Source organism: Necator americanus, chromosome II (assembly GCF_031761385.1).
Source record: "Necator americanus strain Aroian chromosome II, whole genome shotgun sequence".
NCBI classification, from domain to species: Eukaryota; Metazoa; Nematoda; class Chromadorea; order Rhabditida; family Ancylostomatidae; genus Necator; species Necator americanus.
The window spans coordinates 28,251,489-28,274,646 of record NC_087372.1 but is presented as its reverse complement, the minus strand read 5'-3'; the positions used below and the strand labels follow the sequence as shown (position 1 = coordinate 28,274,646).

Here is a 23,158-nt window from a genome sequence, read left to right as displayed (position 1 = left end):
CCATTAACTATACATACACTTAATAGATTCGTTCACATCTACCTTGGCAGCGCTTAGTCTCCGATAAAACCTCGTCTATTGGTTGGGTGAGGTTGACAGTTGACCCTGTGGTCTGACACTGGGTCCAGGAAGGTCATGGAGGTTTGGGAATTCTGTTTATAGAATGAGTTCTCAGCGTCAACCAATTTACGAAGTCGTCCTCTCAGAGTATTCTGATACCAGCTATGTAGTGGTCGGATGAAGGGCTTAGTTGATTTCGGACAGTTTCGAACCATCACCCATTGCCGACAGTGTGGAAACCTCATATTCCTGCGCTCCGAAGCTACACTCCGAAAACAGTAGCGCAATTTGAAGTGGGAGGTCTGGAGCAAATATCAAAGCTCTAAAGTAGAAGTAGTGGTTAACGTCATACTGCTTAACCTTTTCGATGACAGAGCGGCTCACCGCACACTTTTCAACGGTTATTTTTTTTACAATTTCCCGATTTTTCGAAACTTTTTTGTGGATATTTTTAATTTTCTTTCAAATTTTATTCTATCACTATTTACTCTTGTTATTTCCTTGAATAAATATAGTTCGTAGAAGTAGATTGGCGCGAGTCACACACAAAAAAAAACGTTTTCTTGACCAAAAGAGTCTTCACTTCACCGCTTCGATTTCTTCGGTTGAAATTCCCGTAATTTTTTCGCTAATCGCAAGAGCAAGAGCAAGGTTGTTTATTTGACGACGAACCGAATCTCACGTTCCGGAACATCCACGTGAGGTTTGACCTCGCATGTGTTCGGAATGCTCAGTTCACCATGTGTGAAAGTGATGCCGTCATTAGCTCCAACGTTGGAACGGGGCCACGGCTCGGATGCTCTCGGCGAACGGCTTTTCTTCTTGGCACGTCTGCAATTTTACACTACGTTCGTGCGAGACGAGGAAATGTGGTGGGCGGGGCGTTTCCAGTCCGAAATGATTCTCGATGAAAACGAAAAAACGGGGGTTAGGGACGTTTTCCTGGACATCGCTTTGTGAAATCACTTTTGTTTCAATGACGTCGTGAAATCTCAGAAGAAAATGGGGAACGAGGAGGAAGCTTCCTGGATACATAAATTAATTTGTCGAAATTCTAGTAGTAGAAAAACAGTAGAAAAAGTGGATTCAGGAAGAACCGAATCGATTTGGTGCCATCAAAGTAGCATAATCATTTGTACCTGAGGCAGGATTTTTTCGATATTTCGAATCGATCGATTTTTGCGAAAGATTTCACAAACTTTTACAGCAGAGCAGAATTTTAAATAAATTCTATTCTAACCTTATTTAATATAATTCCATAGTTTCCTAATACTAACAAACATTTTCCTTTCTTTGTTTCGCAGACATGAAGCATTTTCTGTAGATACAAATGCAGCAGATATTGAAATAAATTGTTTCTCTTTGGTAGTTGGAAAACTTCTAAATCCTAACGACTGACAGAAAATCAGTACAGTTTTTGTCGTGATTTATTGGACTCGAGAAATTTGCTATCCTGAAAAAAGCTAAGGAAAAAGCAAATGAGTCCCAGCTATTCCAGTGTAGGTAGCATCTAAGACATCAGAGACATCCTCCATCACACATGTGATGCAGGATCAGCCGAACATTTTCTTTTTTGTAAGTATCGGAAACAGTTAATTCTCTCATTTTTTTCCCTTCTCTTGCTCACTCTTTCTCATTCTCTTTTTCCTTCTCTTCCTCATTCTTTTTCTCTTTCTCTCTCCCTCCCATTCTCGTTTTCTTTCTATTGCATGTGGGCAGCTGCTAACTGGTGGCGTAAAAAAAGCGCACGTCATCAAAACTGATGAGAACAGCGAAAATAACACGATTAACGTATCAATGGATTAAATTTTGAATTATCCATGATTCCATAATAAAATATTTTCCATTACGAAATATTTTTGATTGATCGTTTTTTTTTTTCGGAATGTCGCAGACAAAAATTTACATGCCATATGCATTGCTAAAGTGAGGACTGGACGTCTCCGCCATATCGCTACTGACAATCCTATGGCCATGTGATCGAAGTGAATTGGTACTTGCAGGGATTTTTCTTTCAATTTTGAAGAATTGATGATAGACAGGAATTTTTTTTAACGAAGTCAGCGAAAGATTCGAGCGTCGAGCGAATATCAACCACACATTTAAAAAAAAAAGAAAGAAGTTTCATCCGGAGTTTAACAACATTGTTGTAAATCTCGGAATTGCGTACATTTAGGTTCATTCACTGTGCCCTGAGATACAAGTATAAGGACAAGGAGTCAACGTGTTTGTGTTTAGTATATTTATTTATTTGTTTATACATATTTATAAATGTTTATTTTATTTACTAACACAATCTTCCATATATAATATTCTCAGGTACATCCAGATAGATGTGTATCTGGATGTATAAATATATAGATATGTATGGGTGTGCATGTATGATTGTATCTATATGTGTACATATTTCGGTCAGAATATTTTCTTCAAAAAATGCTTTGCTTTTTCTAATGGGAATATTAGATGAGTCACAGACAGCTGACCTCACGAATGGATTTACAAATCGTCGCGCATACCTTCAAGCGTCCTTTTCTTTATTTTTTCTCTTTTTTTTTTGCTTTAACTTCGAGGTAATTATTCTTCCTTATTGTTTGTTGATAGATTTCTTTTCTCATTCAAGCATCCCGAATGAATACACGTTTCGCTCTATTTTCCTTTTTCGAGCTGTCCAAGAGTCCACCAACCTCATCGGCCTCATCGACCTTTGCCCGAGGCGACGCTACTCAGAACGCGCTTCGATGGGGTCTGTCTAGGTGGCGGGCGGCCAAAGGCTGACTGACTGCACAATTGCGCATTTCTGTTTGAACAACCAACATGTGCTACCACCGCTTTCAGTGAAACCGACTGATCGGATCCTGACTAAAAATACTGACACGCTCGGTCAACGTGTGCCGCTTTGTTTACTTCATTTTCAGGTGAAGAGGGAACATGCTGGGAAGCGGCATGAATGAATCGGAAGCATGACGTCACCGCTAATCCACAATGTTTTTCGGATTATCTCTAATGGATGGCTTACTCACTAAAAAGATATGAGATCTAAAGGAAATTCTGCCGTAAGCAGCACAATAGCTGGATTCAGCAATGCCTCGGGCAAAATAAAATCTGGTTACAGGGGAAGGGAAGGCCTCTGGATCCACGAAAACCTTGTTTAATATACATGTATATGTATACAATTGCATATGAATATTAGAGATCAGAAAATAATATATATCAGAGAACTTAGTCTTCTGCTAGTTTTTCAAAACCTTCACTATCGCGAAAGGGATAAGCACAGTTTCTAATGAAGAAAAGGATGCTAAGATGGTGGAGGGAAAAAGAAGGCAAGACGCAGTAATGAAGGAGAAGACCTTTGAAACACGAAGTCTCCTCAAGAAACAAGTAGCTGAAATGATTGGGAGCATTATGTGGAATAATTAAGGGTCAGAAAACTAATTAGACCAGAGACGTATAATTACGAAGGTGCATTACAGTAATGAAAGGAAAAAAAGTGGAAAAACGAAAAAATTGACAGCATATAAATCCGTGAAAACGTAGATGTGAAAAGTGAGCAGGTGGGCAAGAGAAGAAGAAGGAGATAATGTCACAACTAGAAGAAAGAGTAAACATTGATATGTTCCGCACTTTTTCGCTTTTTTCCATCCTCACAAAGTAATGAATGAAAGTGAATATTGAAATGAACTAAATTTAGATAATACGAGGAAGGAAATTCAAATTGGCTAAATTTAAAAATTTAAAATTAGCTCAATAACCGTAGAAACTCCAGAACAGTCATGTTGACGGCATTCCCCAGAACACCTTCAATTACCTAGTCAAATAGCACTTATGTGGATATTGCTGAATTGTTTACATATTATGGAACAAGAAAGGAAAACGAAGTTAAAGCAGTTCAATGCAATAGGTACAAAATGTAATGCGTAACGTGAAAAGGTGAATAAATGGGAAAAGGAACGGGAAGCAACGGTGAGGCACTGTCCGACCAACGTCGCATGCTCTAACTGGTATCGAAATGGAAATTCACGAACACTATATATAATTGAATTTTTCCATTCGAAATCTTTCAAAATTTCCCATATCGTTTAGAAGAAACCGAAACGCTACAAAAAAAAAGAAAATAAATGCAAATCAACTAATCTGAACTGAGATCTGAACAAATATGCGAGGACTCAAGCTTCCACATTCCATTAAAATGACAAAAAGAATTGTTAGGAATAACCATGTGGTGATCCTTTGTAACCCTGTCACGTGCTCTATTGGTTGATACGTACAGTATATTTAAATCAGTAGATCAAACGTAAAATCACTATCATTGTCCTAAAATCAAACGAGTGTTGGGCATCTTGTACACAGTAACCGTATTTGAGTCGGCTTTCTGCTCTGGGGCGTTTTTTTTTAAACATTCTTGTGAGTGTAAACCGTTTCGGAAACTGTCGCCGTTGCCCAAACATAGGTTGAATTCTATTTTTCTATTTGCATACATCAAAAATTGTCAGAAATATTAATGAACAGAGAAGGTTTTTTCACACCTGCGTCACTTAGGAGGAAATTTGAGAACTGTGGTTGTCTGCCTCCCAATTTTTCCTCGTAGGAAACCATCAAGGACGTGGACTACACAGTGGACGATTCTTGTTACGGGAACATTAAATGTAGGAAAAAACGGACCTGACATTAAAGCTTTAGCATTTTCACGTTCCAAAGTGCTGATATGTGTCTGTATATTTCTGCAAATAAAAGAATACACATTATCTCACTAACACTAATAAAAGAAATAAGGTTAAGTACTGAGTACACTAGCAGTGTAACTCAAGTCTTATTTTGCTTTCCGAAAATAACGTGAATTAATTTCTAAAATTCAGTCATTTGCTACTTCTGTTTAACCTGAGTATTTTTTTTAACAGATCAATATTTTTCAGAGAACTTGCAGGAATTTTCCCCACATTTCTCAAGTCTTTGAATACGTTGAAAGTATACTGCTTGAACATTGCTTTTTTTGCAATAGATCCATTTCAAACTTTCTGGAAGTTTGTCTTAGCATCGACGAATACAGTGAACTTCGTTGCCGCCCTGTTTCGTTCCATTTTTTCTTCAATGAAGAATTGAAAAAAGGTGTGGGCTCACGTTTTGTTCTCTAATGCTTTGATTTTGTGTGGTTTGTAACTGCGTACGTCACTCTGCTGCTCGCCGGCTCCGCGCGCTCCTCACGCGCAGTGCTTCCTCGTCCACGTAGCGCCAGATCTTTGTGTGAGCATTGGCGTGACCGAGTGAGCGCCGGGACGAGTCAGCCACACCACTGTTTGCGATGCTCTCAGACTGGCGCCAATGGAACCACGGCGGCGCCAAATTGGAATGTTTTCTCCCGTGATCGTGTGTTTGCTGAATGCCATGATGTGTACGGATCAGTAACCTGACATCACGTCAACTCGCTGTTTCGCCCTTATTGTGGAAAGGGTTTTGTTTTCATGGTTGGTGGCGGTAATGAGAAAACAGTTGTAGTACGGTTCAGATGCTCTGCAAATACACCCCAGGTGATGTTATCGACGTTTCTGCAAATAAATGTCGTTGCTGATTGCTAAAATCACGAGTCATCATCCAACGGAAAGAAATCTGAGGGAGACGAAGGGAAGATAGGGAAGAATCACAGAATTCAGAATTTCTTTTCAAGCCAAGAAGAATCGCTCAATTACGCTTCGGCTGGATTTTCTTAAGGAAGAAACTGAGTTGGGCGCACTTATCAACATTGTAATTTATTCGGAATTTAAGGATTTCTGATTAATCCAATAAGGGGAAGTAGAAGTCGGCCAAGTCCGTACTCGCCAAAATTTCAGTTACCTCATGCCTATCAATACCATACATTAGACCTAACTGATAAAACGATGAAGTGGCTGGCGTTAATCAATCCGCCTGGGATGCGTCAACGCGTTCACTTTAAAGGCATCACCCCACGAATCTGGAGTGGTACGGATTTCAGGTGGAGTATTCGTATACGGGATCGTAGATTATGGAGAGGGGGTGATTTCGTCCATTTCTTCCTAATTGCCATAGAAAACGGCCCGGAAGATACGGCTCCGAGCGTTCCGGCGCGCCTTTTTCCACAAGGAGTTCGATTGGAGCGCGCCAGCCTTATGCACGCGCCGCATCTTCCGGGCCGTTCTTTGGAGTTAGGAAGAAATGGACGGAATCACACCCCTCTCCATAATCTACTATTCCGTGTACAAATACTCCACCTAAAATCCGCACCACCTCAGATTCGTGGTATGCTGCCTTTAATTGTGAAACGTTTGGGATTTACGAACGTGTGACTAATTTAAACAATGACTTGCAGAGGAATCAAGTCAGTGTTTTTTATCCTCCTAAACAAGTCTGGTACCAATTAATTGATCCGGGATGGATGAAAGGTTTGGTTGGCACTCGGGTGGTTTCAAACCATCGATCCTTCGTGTATACACTGCGGAACCTTTTACTGACTGCGCCAAACCCAGTCGTATTAGACCTAAAAGCAGTCAGAAATGTTTTGCAAGAACGCTGTACTGTATCTGACTTGCTACTGCTTTTTGTGAAAGATTGTTGGAATTCAAAGAAGTACGCAAGCGGTTGCAACCAGTCGTTCACTGCAACGATCTTTGAATCCTAAAATTGATCGTCACTCCACGACCTAGATTCAAATGAGTTTTAATTAAAGATAGCATACCACAAATCTGATGTGGTCAGGGAATACGCGGGAGAAACGAAAGATGGGTTTGTGGATTGCTGGATTCGAGATGATGACTTTCCTAATCGTTGTTGATACCGAGTACTCAATAATAAGGAAGATAGAAAAGAAATCCTTCGAAAGTTAAGAAATCTTGTGAGCGATTGAAAAAAGATTCTACACCCTTGGATTTGACTGCAATTTTCCATCCCAAACTAATGCAGATGCAATGTCCTGATTACTTGCATTCCTTAAGAATCAGAATTGAGGTGACATGATTCACTGCAGGTGGGTGACGTCGATTAGAAGCAAGTTGCTTGCGGAAGTTGTCATAAATTCGAATCTTCCTAAGATTTTGCGCATTTCCCGTCTTATTTCCCGTAGAGGAAACGAAAATCTCATCAAAGGGAACATGTCATCAACAAGGATACGTTGAATGTGTTCACTTTTGACGTTCCAGTATTTGCAGTAACCTTCTTCAAAATTCTCCACTGCTGGTTTTCATAGCAACAGTGTTGGACCTCAATTTCTTGAAGGAGTTCCACTACTCTCATCTGCAGTCTACGAAATCATTAAGTGCTCTATGCAACTAATATGAGATTTACAACAAAACATGGCCAGAAAATAAAAAAATAAAGATAACAGTGCAATATAATGCATATAAGACGCAATAGTACTTATTATTTTTCCATATATAGGCACGATACACAAAAAGCGAAAGCGTATTACGATCGAGTCAAAAGGAAACTTCCGTGCCTGGCTTTTCTTAACAGTAGAAATTGACGTAGTCTTCCTCCAAGCGGGTGAATCAGGACATCTCTCTCTCTTCCAAACAAGTGAGAGTTCCTCTGTGTTGTGCTAATCTAAAACTTCCCTTTGCAAACAGTTCTTCTGTGGAGAGCGCTTTCTTTCCCAATCACCAGTAATCCTTGAAAACCATTATATCGGGTGACACTGTCACGTTTCATTCATTACAAAATATCCCAATGTACATACTTTTGGAAATCAATAGCATATGAATAGAAATGTTGAACTTTTGGACTTTTCTTTTCTAAACTGGACAATGAGATCTACTTTTTGGAATCGCAGTCACCTGAATCGATGAGGTTGTTGGAACTACACAATGACCTGCGGAGGCCAGCCGAATTATCAAGTCAATGTTTCTATCCTCCCAGACGAGTATGTACCGATTTATCGACCTCGGATGGATGAAAGGCTTGGTTGGCACTAGGACGGTTTCGAACCGTCGAACGTGCGGCTACAGACCTCTTACCGAATGCGCTACACCTACCCTTTAAGTTGAGTTATGATAAATTAAATTATAATATAGATCCTGCCTCGTTTTTGAAATCGTTAGCGAAGTCAAAGAAATATTTTGTGATATCACAGTCTCTAGGAAAGTATTTTTTAGTTAATCACGTGAACAAAATTCTCTAGAAAGTGCATTACAGAAATTGTAGTGGCAAAACGTACAATGTTCACTCCTATTTCTTATGCCCCATCCGCAAATTCCAGTTTTCTTGTGAACTTGGTCAATTTTCTTTTTAAAAGGACACAGGCTTTTTAGAATCACAGGCTCATATTCTGAGTTTTTTTTTCGTCTCGTTCACTGAAATCAGATGTAAATAACGCTGTCCTGCACTCAGGACTCGGCTGGGAAAATTTTCGTTTCATATTACTTACTTAGGTATTTAGACGGCCAGGTGCATTGTTCGTAGCCGAGAAAATAGATAGCATGATCCTCGTTCATACCTTGTTCCGCAAGTCTAATGCGAAGAAGAAATTCATGGTTTTCTTGAGTGACGTTGAGGTGATTGTGTTGAGCGGAGCTTCCAGTTGATACTTCTGTGCTGCGAACACGTCAGCCTTTCTCGTTGGCGACTTCCGTCGAGGGTGTTCAGCCATTCTGAGGATCACTTTCAGTTCATCTATCGTCTTTAGCTTACGATATATATCCCGTTTATATTTTTGTGAAGGCGAGACATTTTCTTCTACAGTGTTGTGTGCGCCGATTAAACTTTTTATTGGTCTGAAAAGTTTCTCCGTGCTAGTTAACTTCTTGGACCTGACAGGTCGCGTTTTTACTGCGTGCAGATCGCCGAAAGAACTGTGGAGGCGAACAGATAAGCAGGAAGTTTGGGGTCTATCAATTAGTCCGTAGCATCGCTGAGGGGGCGAATGCTGCTGTCAGCACGAGCCAGAACATTGCGCTTCGACACTGGCCTCATCATTTCATTAAGTTCTCCCTTCAATTAACTCCACATGTCGTGGAACGACTGAGGAACACGTGCGCAAAAGTCTGAATTACTTCGAGCATAGATCATGTGTGGAACATCTGAGGTCACTGTTATTGCGTTTGTGAAGTCTTAGACAGATTCCATGGCGGGTTGAATCGCTTTGGTGCAAAATCAAAGACGTCTGGAACAATCTGAAATTGGATCCTTTACGATCCTACGACATTTGAAACGGCAGAGTACTGTGAATGAGATACTGAGGAAGGGTTCAAGCTGAAGAGACAAGTAGATGTTTACCGTACTAAGCAGCCTTAAGAGGTTCTGTTCGCAGTCGGAAAGAGTTCCGCTGTGGCTGCTTCATGATTGATCGGAGGTTTGATTCTGCGGGCGTCCCAACCAAGCTTTTATGAAAGCATCACCCCACGAATTTGGGGTGGTGCGGGTTTCAGGTGGGTCATGAATTATGGAGGAGGTTGATTCGGTCCATTTCTTCCTAATTGCCATTAAAAAAACGGCCCGGAAGATGCGGCGCGTGCACAAGGCTGGCGCGCTCCAATCGACCTTGTTGTAGAAAATAGCGCCTCGGGACGCTCGAAGCAGCATCTTCAGGGCTGTTTTTTACGGCATTTAGGAAAAATGGACGGAATCACCCTCCTCCCCATAATCTACGACCCTGTATAGGCATAATCCACCTGAATCCCGCACCACCCCAGATTCGTGGGCTGCTGCATTTAATCGCTTCGGGGTCGATGAAGTGGTATCACCCTTGTCTGGAAGGACAAAACCCTGACTTGACATATTGGTTAGCCCACGCGAAAGTCATCGTTCATGCCATAAACACGTTCGTAAACCTCAAAAAGATTCTGAATTGAAGTGATCGTGGTGGTGCGGAAACTTCACACACTTTATCACTTTATCCTTCTAAGCAGCCTTGACATGGCGCGCTTGCTCTCACTACAACCAATGCTACAACTAAGATTCAGCACAGTTTTGGCGGAGTAAACCGGAAGATTTATTTTGCAATAGCAGTAGTGAATCATATTAGTGGTTGGGTCTTACTCAGACTTCCGATTTCCGATGAAAGAGAAGAAATCGGACTCGTTCTCAGCTTAGGAGATCCTGCCAAAGGAGTTCATCCAATATGTAGGAGCCAAAGGAGTGTCGAGCTCTTACAGAAAGGCATTTGTTGCAAACCTCTCACACTGAGCGTTTTTGTCACGCTACGTTCCTTCCGCAATTCTATAGACTAATCCCAAACTGTATAAACTGCTTGTTATTAACATAGCCACCAAGCCACTGGCTGGCACGATGGAATCAAAACGTACGTAAATCCTTAGGTAAACTCAGTTTAACACGTGAGCGTAGGCCCACGCTTGGCCACCGGTTGTGACTGTCTGATTCTTTTTTGTCAGTTCAGGGAAAGGATTTCATGACAGCTTTCCTAACCTTAAAGCGTTAAATTGATTCTGTAGTGAAAGGAAGTGTCATTTTTCCAAAATGCTTTCTATAATGAAGATACACTTCTGATTTTTAAAAGGTCGTCGAGATAGTTTATGAAAAGATAAGTAGTAATTTGATTTAGTTCAAAGTTAAATTAATAGTTGGAAAAAATAAGGATTTCAAAGTATACAAACATCACACGCATAGCCAGATCATCCATAGTCGGTGCATTTTCGTAAACGGGGTTGGTGGTTGGGGTCGAAGGGGATCTTTGCTAGCACCACTCACCGCAGTAGTCCGAGTGAATTTGGCAATGATCCCACATCGATTCCAACCGTCGGCTCCATCGTGACGCTTCGAGCGCTGCCGGCTCCACAACTGCAGCAATCTTCGGGTCGTTTTCATCCGACTATAATACCTCTTTCTGTTATTGGAACCAGCAGCTGGTTCCTAACACGATAAGGTGGTAGAACATTACTCTTATTTCTGTTCGTGAACAACTAATTCTAGCGAGAATGTTAATAACTCGCATATAGCATTGAGTTGCGGAGCCTGAACTCTGGAATTGCACTGATCCGCATTGGTTTTTCATAAAAAGTGCGAGTTAAACTTGCGACGATTCCGAACAGGGCGAGAAAGTTCTAAAAGAGGACATGGACGTGTTATCTGTTACCATCAGCAAATCAAATGCGGTATCGAACCACAAAATGCACTGGAAAACGGAGTGACAACATTATTGCTGCAGATGGTTCATCTAATGTTCTTTTCGTTAAAAAAAATCAAGTATCTTATCTGGTATCTGCTTCAAAATTCGAGAAGTGAAATCAATTTCTACATATTTTGTTGTTTGGCATCTATCCTATCCGAAAGTTATCTATCCGAAAGTTTGGCATCTATCCTGCGAGAGTGGCTTTTACGTGTCTCCCGAAGGACGTCACTAACGGTCCATCCTAACATAGGGTCTTTGCTTATCGTTTTTTTTTTTGCATTTTTGATTTTTCCCCTTTCGGGATTCGTAAGAAGTTCTCTTTTGCGAGCTGCTGGGGGCAGTCAAGCAGTTAACACCAATCTCTAAATGAAGCAACATCAGAACGGGACGACCGTGCCCCATCTTTCCGATAGCCCGGATCTTGTCCGATCATTAGTTACAGGTCTTGAATCAGAATCTGCGTAGGGGAAAAAAACTTTCAAAGACCGCAACTACCTCGAAGATGTGCTCAGCGACTTTTTATTGTCGCAGCCCCTCTCCTTATGGAGGAAAAGCATTTAGACTTCGTACGTTAAGTGGCTAAATGTTCCTGATAATGATGATATTTACATTTTCATTGATCATTTACATTTTATTTACATTTACATTTTCATTGATCTTTGATTTGTACTGATAAAATTTTAAAATATCCAACGTGGGATAGAGACATGCAAGGACAAAATACTTGCAAATTTCCATTGTTTGAAAATATGCGTTATGTTTACACCAGTTCCGAAGAGCCAAAAGAACGTAATCCACGTAAGAACAAAGTCCAACCGCGGGTAACCTCGACTCCTTCCCCGCACAGCAGCGAACGTGAGAATGTTATGACCGCACGGACAGTGCGCCCGTTACGCGGCAGTTTCAACGAATCACGTTTCGAACGACATATTGACGTAGACATCGGATGTTGTGACCACCATTCTCGATCCCTCAGGAGCAGCTTCAGGCAGCCACATTCAATTAGGCGGTGACGCACTAATACGTCTGGGTGTCTGCATTTTTCCGTCGCATGAAGTTTTCAGTAGTCAAAAACACTGCCCTTAATTAGATTCGTTAGGATGTAATGCTTGCAATCTGGGAGTCTGCAAGGCGTGAAATCTAAGCGAAAGTAGGAAAGCAGGGACCTCAAAAAAAGTGGAAGAACGTGTTCTCAGATAGTTTGAACGCGAACGATAGCCTTGATGAACTCCAAAGAACGTGATCAAGGCCTTCTTGGAATCACCCCTATGGAGGACACCCTTACGGTGTTTCTAGTTCCCCTTCACCTGCTACCGGACACCACTTTGTCATCGTTGTTGGTGGAATTCACTCATCGCTTCAAAACACCAGTTACCTACCATATACCTGTTTTCAGTGTTCAGCGAGCGAGTCAACGTTCTTTACAGTCTGCCATTTCTTCCGTGTCTGCACCTGACGGTGTCTGAATCCTTCGTTTCTCCTTTCAGATTTTCGCTCAGTCAATCCAGAGGCTCCAGTGACATTATTCAGCGACTTTCTCTAGAACACAGTGTTCCTACTTTAATTTTCGTGACCTTTCTGAGAAGCTCAAAACTTCCAAGACTCTTCGTTGCCTTTTTTTTTACCAAATATGAAATCCGGCATCTTCGCTTTAGCAGAAATCCGTCCAAGAATAAATTACAGAGAATTTCCTTTCTTTGATAGGATTCGAGGGCTGGTGTGAGTTTGGAGGACCACAATTCCGAGTCTTCTTCTGTGTAGGGAGCATAAGGTCATGAAAATCTTACCTTTACTTGCTGTTTTCTATTCTGCACACTTTTGCGATGACACTATTTTCCAGAACATTTATTTTCAATATTTATATGGGTAAATCTAATAGTAGCCTTCATGAGGTGAATAGAATAGCACTGCCGGTGTTTGAAAAATTTAGGAACTATTTAAAAAACGGGCTAAAAAAAAGTTGAATATGACATTAAATCCAGAAAAAAAATGTTGTTTGACCATCTTATATTTTTCATTTTTTAAGTTTTGTTTGTACTGTTGGTGAGTATGGTACCAGGTCTTGTGTGATGTGAGTGTTCAACTGTACCATACACACATAGCCGGATCCGAGGGGGTCCAGCCGCATGAGCGCAACGCGTCTTCTTCAGCGCACATGATTTCCATAGGAGCCAAATACTCGCTCTCCTTCTCATCCTGCCCTGATCAAAAGCGCACAGCGCTTACTCGGTTGGACACATTTCTTATCGACTATAAACACATTCTAGATCTGCGTTCTTCTAGATATCATCAGCCCCTTCTTGTGAATTGCTTTCAATCCCACAGGAAAGCTTTAGCTGCATTTTCACACCCAATTTACAATTTTAAACCATCTTATCTCTCTTAATCTGCATTTCCTTCGCTAATAATCGAGTTAAATTTAGGTAGAAAATGTAGAGAATGGATTTCCCTACATTGTCTACCGAAAAATTTTTCGCCGTTGATAACAAAGCAAATTACTAGCCGATTTAAAACATTACTACTGAAGAGTATCCCTTAATACTCGTTGCAAACTTTTGAACTCACTTTGCAGTAAGTGTTTATGTAAAAGGACTTAGAGATTTCTTGGAGCAAAACTTTGGAATCGTCGGGAGTGATTGCGATAAAGGAACTGATTCACTGTACATAAGAGGTCGAAATAAATTTAGTTTAGGCACTCTTCTACAAACAAATTGGGAGCATCTGGTTTTGGGGTCGAGGTGGCACAGATTCTCACGTTACTCAAGGTTTTTCGTCTAGTCTTTTAATTTCTCGCTAACCTCAGTGGAGTCCTAGACACGCTTTTGATTGCTTTTAAAACAAAGAATCAGAAACACAAGCGCGAAAGCTCGACCTTCTTTGAATCTTGGCATCCCGAAATTGTGGCTCGCAGAGGTTTTGAGGCGTTTTGCATGAACGCTAAAAGTCCAAGATTGAACAGAACCTTTGACCTCTGCGGGTTTTGATCTGCGGGGTTATATGCGGGTCACATCCTTACTGGTATTGGCGGAGCGATTTTATCAGGTCCGCTAATATCATGGCAACGCGACTACAGTCGGGTCAAGACGGCATGAAACACGGACATTTGCGCAAGCGGCTGCACTCAAAGTGGAGCGGTGGAGCGTAGCGGTTGGAATCGTGTAAGCATCCACGCTACCGTCACATACCTCTGCAGTTCACCATGGTCCCACCTCTGTCCAACCGCTGTCTCCACTGTACCGCTTCCGAGCGCGGCCTCTTGCGCAACGGTCCGTGTTTCATGTCGTTTTGACCCGACCATACCTCGGTGAACACAACGATTTGGACAGTTTTGGTTCCGATTTTGGATGTATCATCTTATGGGAATGAGAACCTGTTCTTGATGAGACATCTGAGAGGTTATATCAAAAATGATGTGACTTTCCAGGCTCTGACGAAGGCGTTATACGTTATCCGTAACAAAGTTTGTTAAGAATCTTTGCCCTTGCTTCAATTCAGCAATCGACAAGTTGCATCAAAAACACATTTATAATGCGGTTATTGCATAACCATCAGTATTGGATTGGAAAGCATTCGCATGAAATTTCGACTATACAACCGCGCAAGTTTCTGCTCGTTGACCTTGCGTTATTTTCAGGTTATTATTATTTATTTTATTATATTTATTTTTCACCTTCCTCCACAACAGTGCCCTGCGGTACGCTCTACTTGATCCGAATCATAGTGGTAAAGGTGCTAAGCTTTCCTTTGAAGTGGCATTGTATAGCAGCTGATCGTGCCCGACGTACATTTACAGTACGTGTTCCATATTTATTTGCAATGACACCATCAACGCTTAGTTTCACCTCAGCGTAACGGGACTCCGCTCTTAGAGTGGCGCCGGACAGGCGGCAACGAGAAGATCACTGAATACGAAGATGATTAGAGAGAAAGCGTCCAGATCAGTGTGCAAAACCGCAGCAGAGAGAGCATGTTAACTGCAGAGGAGCAGACGATCTCTGCGTTTTTCCTCTCTCATTGAGGTAATCCGTGAGCTGACGTGCTTTGTGAGAAATCCTTGATCGGATTATTCATGAGCAATTATTGAAGAGGGGTTTTGCAAGTTTTCCTTTACCAGAGTTAAGATAATATTTTTTTGGAGAAAATGTATAACAGCAAGAAACAAGTTTCTGGCACAAAATGGATAGAGATATAAAAAAAACGCTTCCACTTTATCACATCAAAAGGAAAAAAAGGATAAAGTCACTGGCGTATCAATCCACTCGGGATGCGCCAACGAGTTTTTACTGGAATTCGTAATCGTTGAGGTTTTTTGGAACGCGTGTAGGCCTATACAGTAACTTGCGGGGGCCAGGCGACGACCAAGTCAGAGTTTTTGTCCTCCCAGACAAGTCTGGTACCAATTTATCGACCCCGGAGGGATGAAAAGCTTGGTTTGCACTAGGGCGGTTTCGAAGCGTCGACCGTGTGGCTACAACGGACCTCGAACCGACTGCGCCACACCCGTCCCTATCACATCGAAACAATGCGAAATCCACAAATTAAGACAAAGACGGCTCAGACGCTGGCTTTCAGGCAATCTATTGCTAATGTGTTACAGTGATATTGCTCTGAATCATAAATTGACAGTCGTTGTGATATAAACAATTGTAAACACAATCGCGCAATTTTTTATAATCCTTCATTGCGCACTGTGATCGTGAAATAATGGGTCAAAAATCCCTGAAATCTCTTCATTAAGAATGGAACAGGTGCATGGGGCTACTTCGAAGGAAGTATCCAGACAGACAATTAAACTATTAATTTATGATGTAAAACCAAAAAAAAAACTTAATTGGGGAGATAGATATTTAATTGGTTCGAAAAAAAGAACCTTGTGGGTTAGCTATGAGCGAATCAGAACCATAACACTGTCCAGGACTTCTATGGTTGAAGAGGTTTTCTTAGACTGTTGGGAAAGTTCGAAAAATTTAAATCTCATAGATTCATTGAGAATTGTAAGCCCTTATACACCAGAAATTGATTTTCCCTTTATTGACATTTTTATCTCGAACTATCGGGGATGTGTCCACAGAAGACGCCGGAACGTTCGTCCTGTTTATCCAGCGAATGAACGCACATGACACTCAGTTTGAGATCGGTGCAGGTGTCCGTATGATTCGTGTACACGCACTCCATAGATATACTTACCCAGCGCCATGCGACCTGTCCGAGTTCGTGCCGAAGCAGGACAGCAGCACTCAGAAAGTTAGGGATCCTCTACGAATTGTGCACAACGGCGGAAGCGTATTTTTGATAGCGCAGTCGCTTTCGCTTACTGCCTAATACGTTAAGTAAGTACATCTAATAATCGCTAAATAGGATATCTACAGCTTCTCGAGACTCGTAAGGATTGAAGTGGATCTGCTTCTGATCAGTTATTCTTCTTTAACCGTTGAGCGTAGCGAAAGTTTTTGCGTAGGCGTCCGTAGGAGTTTGTATGAACAGACCACTACGACACGAGCTACTAAACGATACGCTCTGTTAGTCGACGCGTGCGGTGATTCCTGAACAAATAAATACAGAATGAACGACAACTAGAAAGTATGACTAGCATTCGAACTGTCCAGAACAGCGCAAACATCGGGGACCTGGGAAATTGTTTGGGATTTGCAAAAAATTTGCAGAAATATGGAAATCTTTCAGAAGCTTAGAGAAACATGAATGAAATTGACTCTTTATTCGTTGAAAGCAGCACCTGGTGAAATTTTCGATGTCTTCCTGAATTTAGATAAGGTTGGAGACGAAAAGAAACCACACGAAATGAATTTCATCACAAGCACGAAATTAAAATGTTGTTTTATTGGTTAATTTCACTTCTGCTCCACTTTACGGAGGTTAGACATTAATATAAATGTGAATATTCGCCTCATTAAATGAAATAACACTCAAGAAATTGACGATATCCGGTATTTCCGCAAAAATATGACAGGGTTAGGGATGTAGATCACGGGTATGAGCGCTATTTCGATAAACTCCCAACATATTTTCCTGAAAAACGGCATGGAAAACGACACTGACGATAGAATTTTCCTTCAGGACACGTAACAACGCATTGTCTGTGTGGACGAAGGCGTACGCATCGTGTCTGTGAGCGGGCGAGTGAGACGACGCAAGCAACCCACTGATTGTCTGCTCGCTGCGGCGCGTGTGAAGGCTCTCGCGTGTGTAATACGTTCTTAGGTGTCTCGTAGGAAAATTCGACCGCCGAGGCCGTGTTTCGGGACAATTGTAGGGGACAAGTGGGAGAAATTTGAGCGTGATGGCCCTTATACTCGTAATCTACCCGCCCCGCCTTTTCTTGGAGAAACCACAAGATCAGTTTTCCGGTATGCTGCTATTCACAGATTCCAGAGGATACGTCAATTTTTCGGCATTTGGCGTCTGTGGTCGCTAAATTCTCTGAATGGTCGTGTGAATAAAATCCTGCTAAACTTCTTGAGAAGACTTTTATTACAGGACTGCAGATCCTAGTTTCTAGAAAAAAAAATCTGGTTTGATATCGAATTTAAAAGGTGAGACTGTCTGAGAGAAGAAAATTTGAAAAAATCTAAAAAATCCAAATGAACAGTGAATAACAAATTTATCAAAACTTTCAATGGATAATAATCTAAATAAACCCATAGTCTTTTCTTCATTCACAATATACTCATTATTTTAGCTCAAATATAAACATTTTGTAACCTAATGCCTCCAACAGAAATTGTAATGAAAGAGATCCTAATTCAAGATACTGCAAGTAATCCTTGTCCTTCGACTGCGTCATCTTTTGAATGTGCACTCGGAATATTACATTCATTTAAAACTGCACTCACAAATCAGGTTTCGCTCAAGTGCAATCATCCTGTCTTGGAATTTCCGAAGTTCCTCTCATGTCTGGGTATAAAGTGCAAAGTGTTCTGATGTCTTGTGACATAGCGACCTTGGAAATTGTTTCACAGAACCTGCGCCCTTGTCCGCATTGCACTGAGGTTGTTCGTGTGATCAGCTAAAAATTCACGTGAAACTTTTGTACAACTAAGAAGGATGAAACCACCTAGTTCGTTTAAATACTCTTCATAATGTCTCTCGGCGTAATTCTTCAAATTAAAAGATCATCAAATAACCAACTGCTGTTATTCCGGCGTATGTCGGAGAATGAGGTCCGATCAGAGACTTTTCTTACAGTGTGAAGTCAACCTTGTGAATGGCGTACCGTAATGACATTTTACTGCCTTCCTTACTGTTGGCTACAATTAAGGAAGCTAAGTGGATGACAAGCAATTTTTGAGCAATTTTTACGTCAGTGGACGTCAAGTAATGATATCCGAAACAGTGCATCTATCAGTAATTCTAGATTCGCTAAGAAAGCTCGTACGAGAAAGTACAGCGCCTCTTTCCTTCTTTCTCCTTTCTTCCTCTTTTTTTTTCTTCTCACACCTTCAGACATAGTTACAAATTGTATTTATTACTATCTGTAATTCGTCATTTGTCTAATGAATAGCACGTGGACCTCTCGTTTACAATGACTAACTACGGCAACAAAGTCATTTTCCTGTTTCAGGCGAACGATACTTAAGTCTTCGACGTTTCATTCATCGTAAACACCTTATTGGGCTAAGGTTGCGTTCGTTTGCGGTCAACTGTCCAGTCACTACTACTATTCTCCAGCCCTAAATTCCCCTGGAATTACATGTTTTTTGTTTCTACCTTCAGTGTGTTCTGCTGGTAAGCGAAATTTTTTTTCCATTTTTCGAATGTGATGCAATGTAATGTAAATTGCATTATTTTAAGAAAAGCGTTTAATTCCGTCGTAAAAGCTTTCTAGTCACGTATTTTGCATTCAAGGATATCCTATCGTGCATTTCTAAACTATGTGCTATTCAAGGTTCTTGAGCTAGTATCATAATAAAATCTACTCGTAAAACTAACAAAGGAAAAGGGTGTAAAAATGGCTTCACTAGACCGTTTATTCTAGTGAAGCTCTTCTCTAAAGTTTTTTTCTTCTGTGGGGCGAAGTCTGTTCTTTACTGATTCCTTCCGACCGTATTTCTCGAATCGTCTCTATAACTTGCAGGGAGAGTTCTCGTATGAGAGCAAATAAGGGACACAGGAACGAGGCTAACCCTACTATTAGTGTTACTTTCTCCATGAATTCATCTATAAACACTTTAGCAGTTTGGCGCCCCATTGAGAATTCAGATTAGATTTAATCTCACCTTGGTTTCGTTTTTCTTTGAGTTCGCCGTTAAGTTGTACAAGGTGTACCCCACAAAAACGATGTCTCATTACGCGGCAGCATACTATGAAATGGTGTCGGGATACTACAGAAAGAGATGGAGTTCGGATGTACATTCGGAGATTGAGGGTGATCATGCTCAATTTTCTCCAATCTAATTGAAAAAAGGCGTGGAAAACGGCCTTCACTCCCGATTTTCCCTACGAGGGCACAATTTTAACATGCCATTCTCGCACGACGAATCTTCGACAGTCAGACCGAAGTCGAAGGAGTCTCTTCAGCAGCCTGTTCAAGTAATACCAATGAATAGGACGTTCATAGAACCGGCGTGTTGCAAGGTGCTTCCAAAACGGGAACATCTTCACGGGAACCCGTTTCCCATGGCGTTTTTCAGGACGTATCACAGCCACGCTCACACTCGTAGTCGAAACTAGCAAACTTACCTTTTTTGTAATGATTCCTTCATCGTCAATTTCATGGTATGCTGGCTTTGACCAGTATTTTTTGCAATGCAAATGAAAAAATGGAATCACAGAGATATCGTCTATCCACAGAACAAAACTCCCTCACATCTGAAAAAAAAACCTAAGCGGTGATTTTGGTGGCACAGAAAATACCCAGTATAAAAAAATGCACGCGTGTCTTCGACTACTGTAAATTTACTGATTTCTGCAATTTCAGCCACCACCGGCGTAACTTCGGCGGACTTCTATCGCTCAAAGATCGTCGTCACACGCTGCAACTCCCGGGATCTGCTATCCGTTCGGAAGTGCTTTGCAAGATTCGTCCGGTACAAACATTTCTATTTACTTTTAGCTTTTTCCTCTTCTTCTTCCGTAGAGATTTCATTTTCTTTGCGCTGTTTTTGATTATTCTCATTTTCAAACTTTTCATTTTGACAACTTCTACTAATTTAACAACTTTAGGATTCGAGAGGTGCAGCCAGCCGAAAAACCGTCTAAGTTAAACTTGTACAGCTTTTGCTTGAACCAGTATAGTCTAGATTTCGTTATGTGTATACAAATGGGTGTAGCATTTTCATCATTTTAACACTTTCATCTGATCATTATTTCATCATTTATTTTTGTATTACTGTTGCATTGTAAAAATTATTTGTTTTTAAACTTGCTGGAATTGGACCGTTGGGAGAGAATGTCCTCCGATGCCCAGCATTTTACACAAACGGCTACAGAACGGTCTACCAGAATATCTGAAATCCTATTCAGCAATATCCTCTGCGTTCAACATTGTTTCCTTACCAGTTCTAAATATTTGATCATAGTAAATGAAGTTCTATTATTCACATCATTTGCTTAACTGCTGAACACCTATCAAAATCACATTTAGTGACAGATTCGGACATTTCCATCTTTTTCATTGTACCAGTGATTGTAGAGGTCTCATGGAATGTTTTTTCATTCGGTAGTAAGACTACCTAAACAAAATAGGTACAGTTATGCTTTGCTTTGTTATCTCAGGATGCTGCCCCAAACAGATGTAGACGAGACGTGCACTTTCCTCATAAAATTGTAACAAACCTTTCCTATCCAAAATTTCAAAACCAAGAAAGAATTCTTTTGCAGAAACTGCCAAGAAATGTGTAATTGCACATCTGAAGAACAACCGACTATCGAAGAAATGCAAAAATTAAAGGCATCACTACACGAATCTGAGGTGGTACGGCTTCGGGCGTTCTGGCGCACTTTTTTCTACAACGAGTTCGACTGGAGCGCGCCAGCCTTGTGCGGCGCCGCATCTGCTGGACCGTTTTTTACGGCAATTAGGAAGAAATGGACGGAATCACCCCGCTCTCCATAATCTCCTATCCCTTATAAGAATACTCCACCTGAAATCTGCACCACCTCAGATTCGTGGGGTGATGCCTTTAAACATCGACCAGGCGCCAAACGCGTTCAACCCGGCGAGCGCGACGCGGCTGCTGCAACGCATATCCTCTCTCTGCTCAACCCATACTTCTTCTTCTCTCTGCCCTGCTCCAGTCAAGTCGCGCACAGGGAGTCGGACACAGATGGAGCCGTCTAAAGTTGACGTTTGAAGATTGGTTTCAGAATTTTTTCTGCAGCTATGCAACAGACCACCAAGTTCCAGCTCTCCAAATTATGATCGTTCGTATACTCGGCGCGTATCGATAGGAAGTTGGTGGATCCAAGACTTGTAACACTGAAAGAAATACAACTATTATCAGGAAGGCTAAGTTCCCTGTTGCAGCATCTCTGCACGTAATCGTTTCCTTTTAGTCCAAAGATGACAGGTGGGAGGATGTGCCCATTTGATGGTTGTAAAAATAACGAACAATCACAAGATTTGCACTGAAATAGCAACAAAAAGCGGCTTAACACGTGTTTTTCACGTGAATCAATCTATCAAACACGGAATATTACAATACAAAAGATTACACTTCAGTGGAATACCCCGAGTAACGTATGGAGCGGAGTGATCACTGAAGTGATTTCCTTGCCGAGTTTTTCTACGGTGGAACTATAAACGGTCACCTGCATTAATTTTTTTCAAAGTATCTCATTTAACGTTCCGAATAGGGTTTGATCAAAGCGTGAATCCATGAATCGTGAGTAAATTATTTGTTCAGGTGTCTGATTCAAAATCTAAAGAAAAAATCAAAGGAAATAGAAACAGGAATAATTGGAATAATTGGTGAAACATGAGGCAAAAAGGATGGAGTAACTATGAAAAAAAGGAATCAAATAATCCTGATTCTAACAAGTACGAAACACTCAATGAGTACCAGGAATGAAAACGAGTACGACTACAATACTTTTTGGAAAAACTCTTGTTACAACAGCACTACACCCTTCACATGTGACATTTCTGGAATTTTCGAATTAAAGTGAAAATTGGATACAGATAGGCAGTTGGAATATGGGAGAACATGTGCACTTCTTTCTCTCATTTCAAAACTCCTACAAAACCATCTAAAAACCATCGCAACGAGGCAAGGATGATTGTGATACGTAACTATCGGTTTAAATGTTGCTTTCAGTCTAATTCATACGCTCAAGTGGATTCTCATGTCCTCCTTATCACCTGTGCAACTAGTCCATTTTCGTATATTAAAGGCATCACCCCACGAATCTGAGGTGGTACGGACTTCAGGTGGAGTATTCGTATACGGGATGGGAGACTATGGAGAGAGGGGTGGTTCCGTCAATTTCTTCCTAATTGCCGTAAAAACGCGGCCCGGACGATACGGGTTCGAGCGATCTGGCGCGCTATTTTCTACGAGGAGTTTGACTGGAGCGCACCAGCCTTGTGCACGCGCAGCATCTTCCGGGCCATTTTTTACGGCAATTAGGAAGAAATGAACGTAGTCACCCCCCTCTCCATAATCTACTATGCCGTATACGATTACTCGACCTGAAATCCGTACCACCTCAGATTCGTGGGGTGATGCCTTTAACTGGTCACAGAAAACCGGTTTGCACATTGTACAGTTGTCAATGTATGATTATTTAACATTTCGCAGAAGGTAGCAGAATCTCCTGTACAACAGCCTGAACAAAAACCAGTCAAAGTCAAACATTCCTGTGACCATAACTTTAGCTCTCTTCCAATTCTTCCCATTTCTAATTAATTTTTTATTGCAAGTTTCTGTCCCGTGCTCTGTACTATACTCTGTACTACACCAACCCTAAGCAAGTTCCTCTACTTAAAGGCAGAATACCACGAATCTGAGGTGGTGCGGACTTCACCGCCTCAGACAGACAGACAAACAGACAGACAGACAGACAGACAGACAG

The 23,158-nt window shown here is 41.2% G+C and overlaps 3 protein-coding genes across 3 annotated transcripts; 1 reads left to right on the top strand and 2 right to left on the bottom strand.

Moving 5' to 3' along the window:
* Positions 1 to 246: 246 nt before the first annotated feature.
* RB195_019742 (uncharacterized protein) lies at positions 247 to 1,749 on the bottom strand (the record flags this gene model as incomplete). Its single annotated transcript, XM_064187742.1, has 3 exons — positions 247 to 382; positions 733 to 891; positions 1,688 to 1,749. The coding sequence occupies 3 exons, from the start codon at positions 1,747 to 1,749 to the stop codon at positions 247 to 249; spliced, it is 357 nt and encodes a 118-aa protein (XP_064043623.1).
* A 6,159-nt stretch (positions 1,750 to 7,908) lies between these two features.
* RB195_019741 (uncharacterized protein) lies at positions 7,909 to 8,650 on the bottom strand (the record flags this gene model as incomplete). The annotated part of the gene is made up of 2 exons (XM_064187741.1): positions 7,909 to 8,037; positions 8,498 to 8,650. 2 exons carry the CDS (start codon positions 8,648 to 8,650, stop codon positions 7,909 to 7,911), a joined length of 282 nt encoding a protein of 93 aa, XP_064043622.1.
* Positions 8,651 to 16,234: 7,584 nt separating this feature from the next.
* On the top strand, positions 16,235 to 20,344 carry RB195_019740 (uncharacterized protein; the record flags this gene model as incomplete). The annotated part of the gene is made up of 2 exons (XM_064187740.1): positions 16,235 to 16,372; positions 20,309 to 20,344. 2 exons carry the CDS (start codon positions 16,235 to 16,237, stop codon positions 20,342 to 20,344), a joined length of 174 nt encoding a protein of 57 aa, XP_064043621.1.
* Positions 20,345 to 23,158: the final 2,814 nt, after the last annotated feature.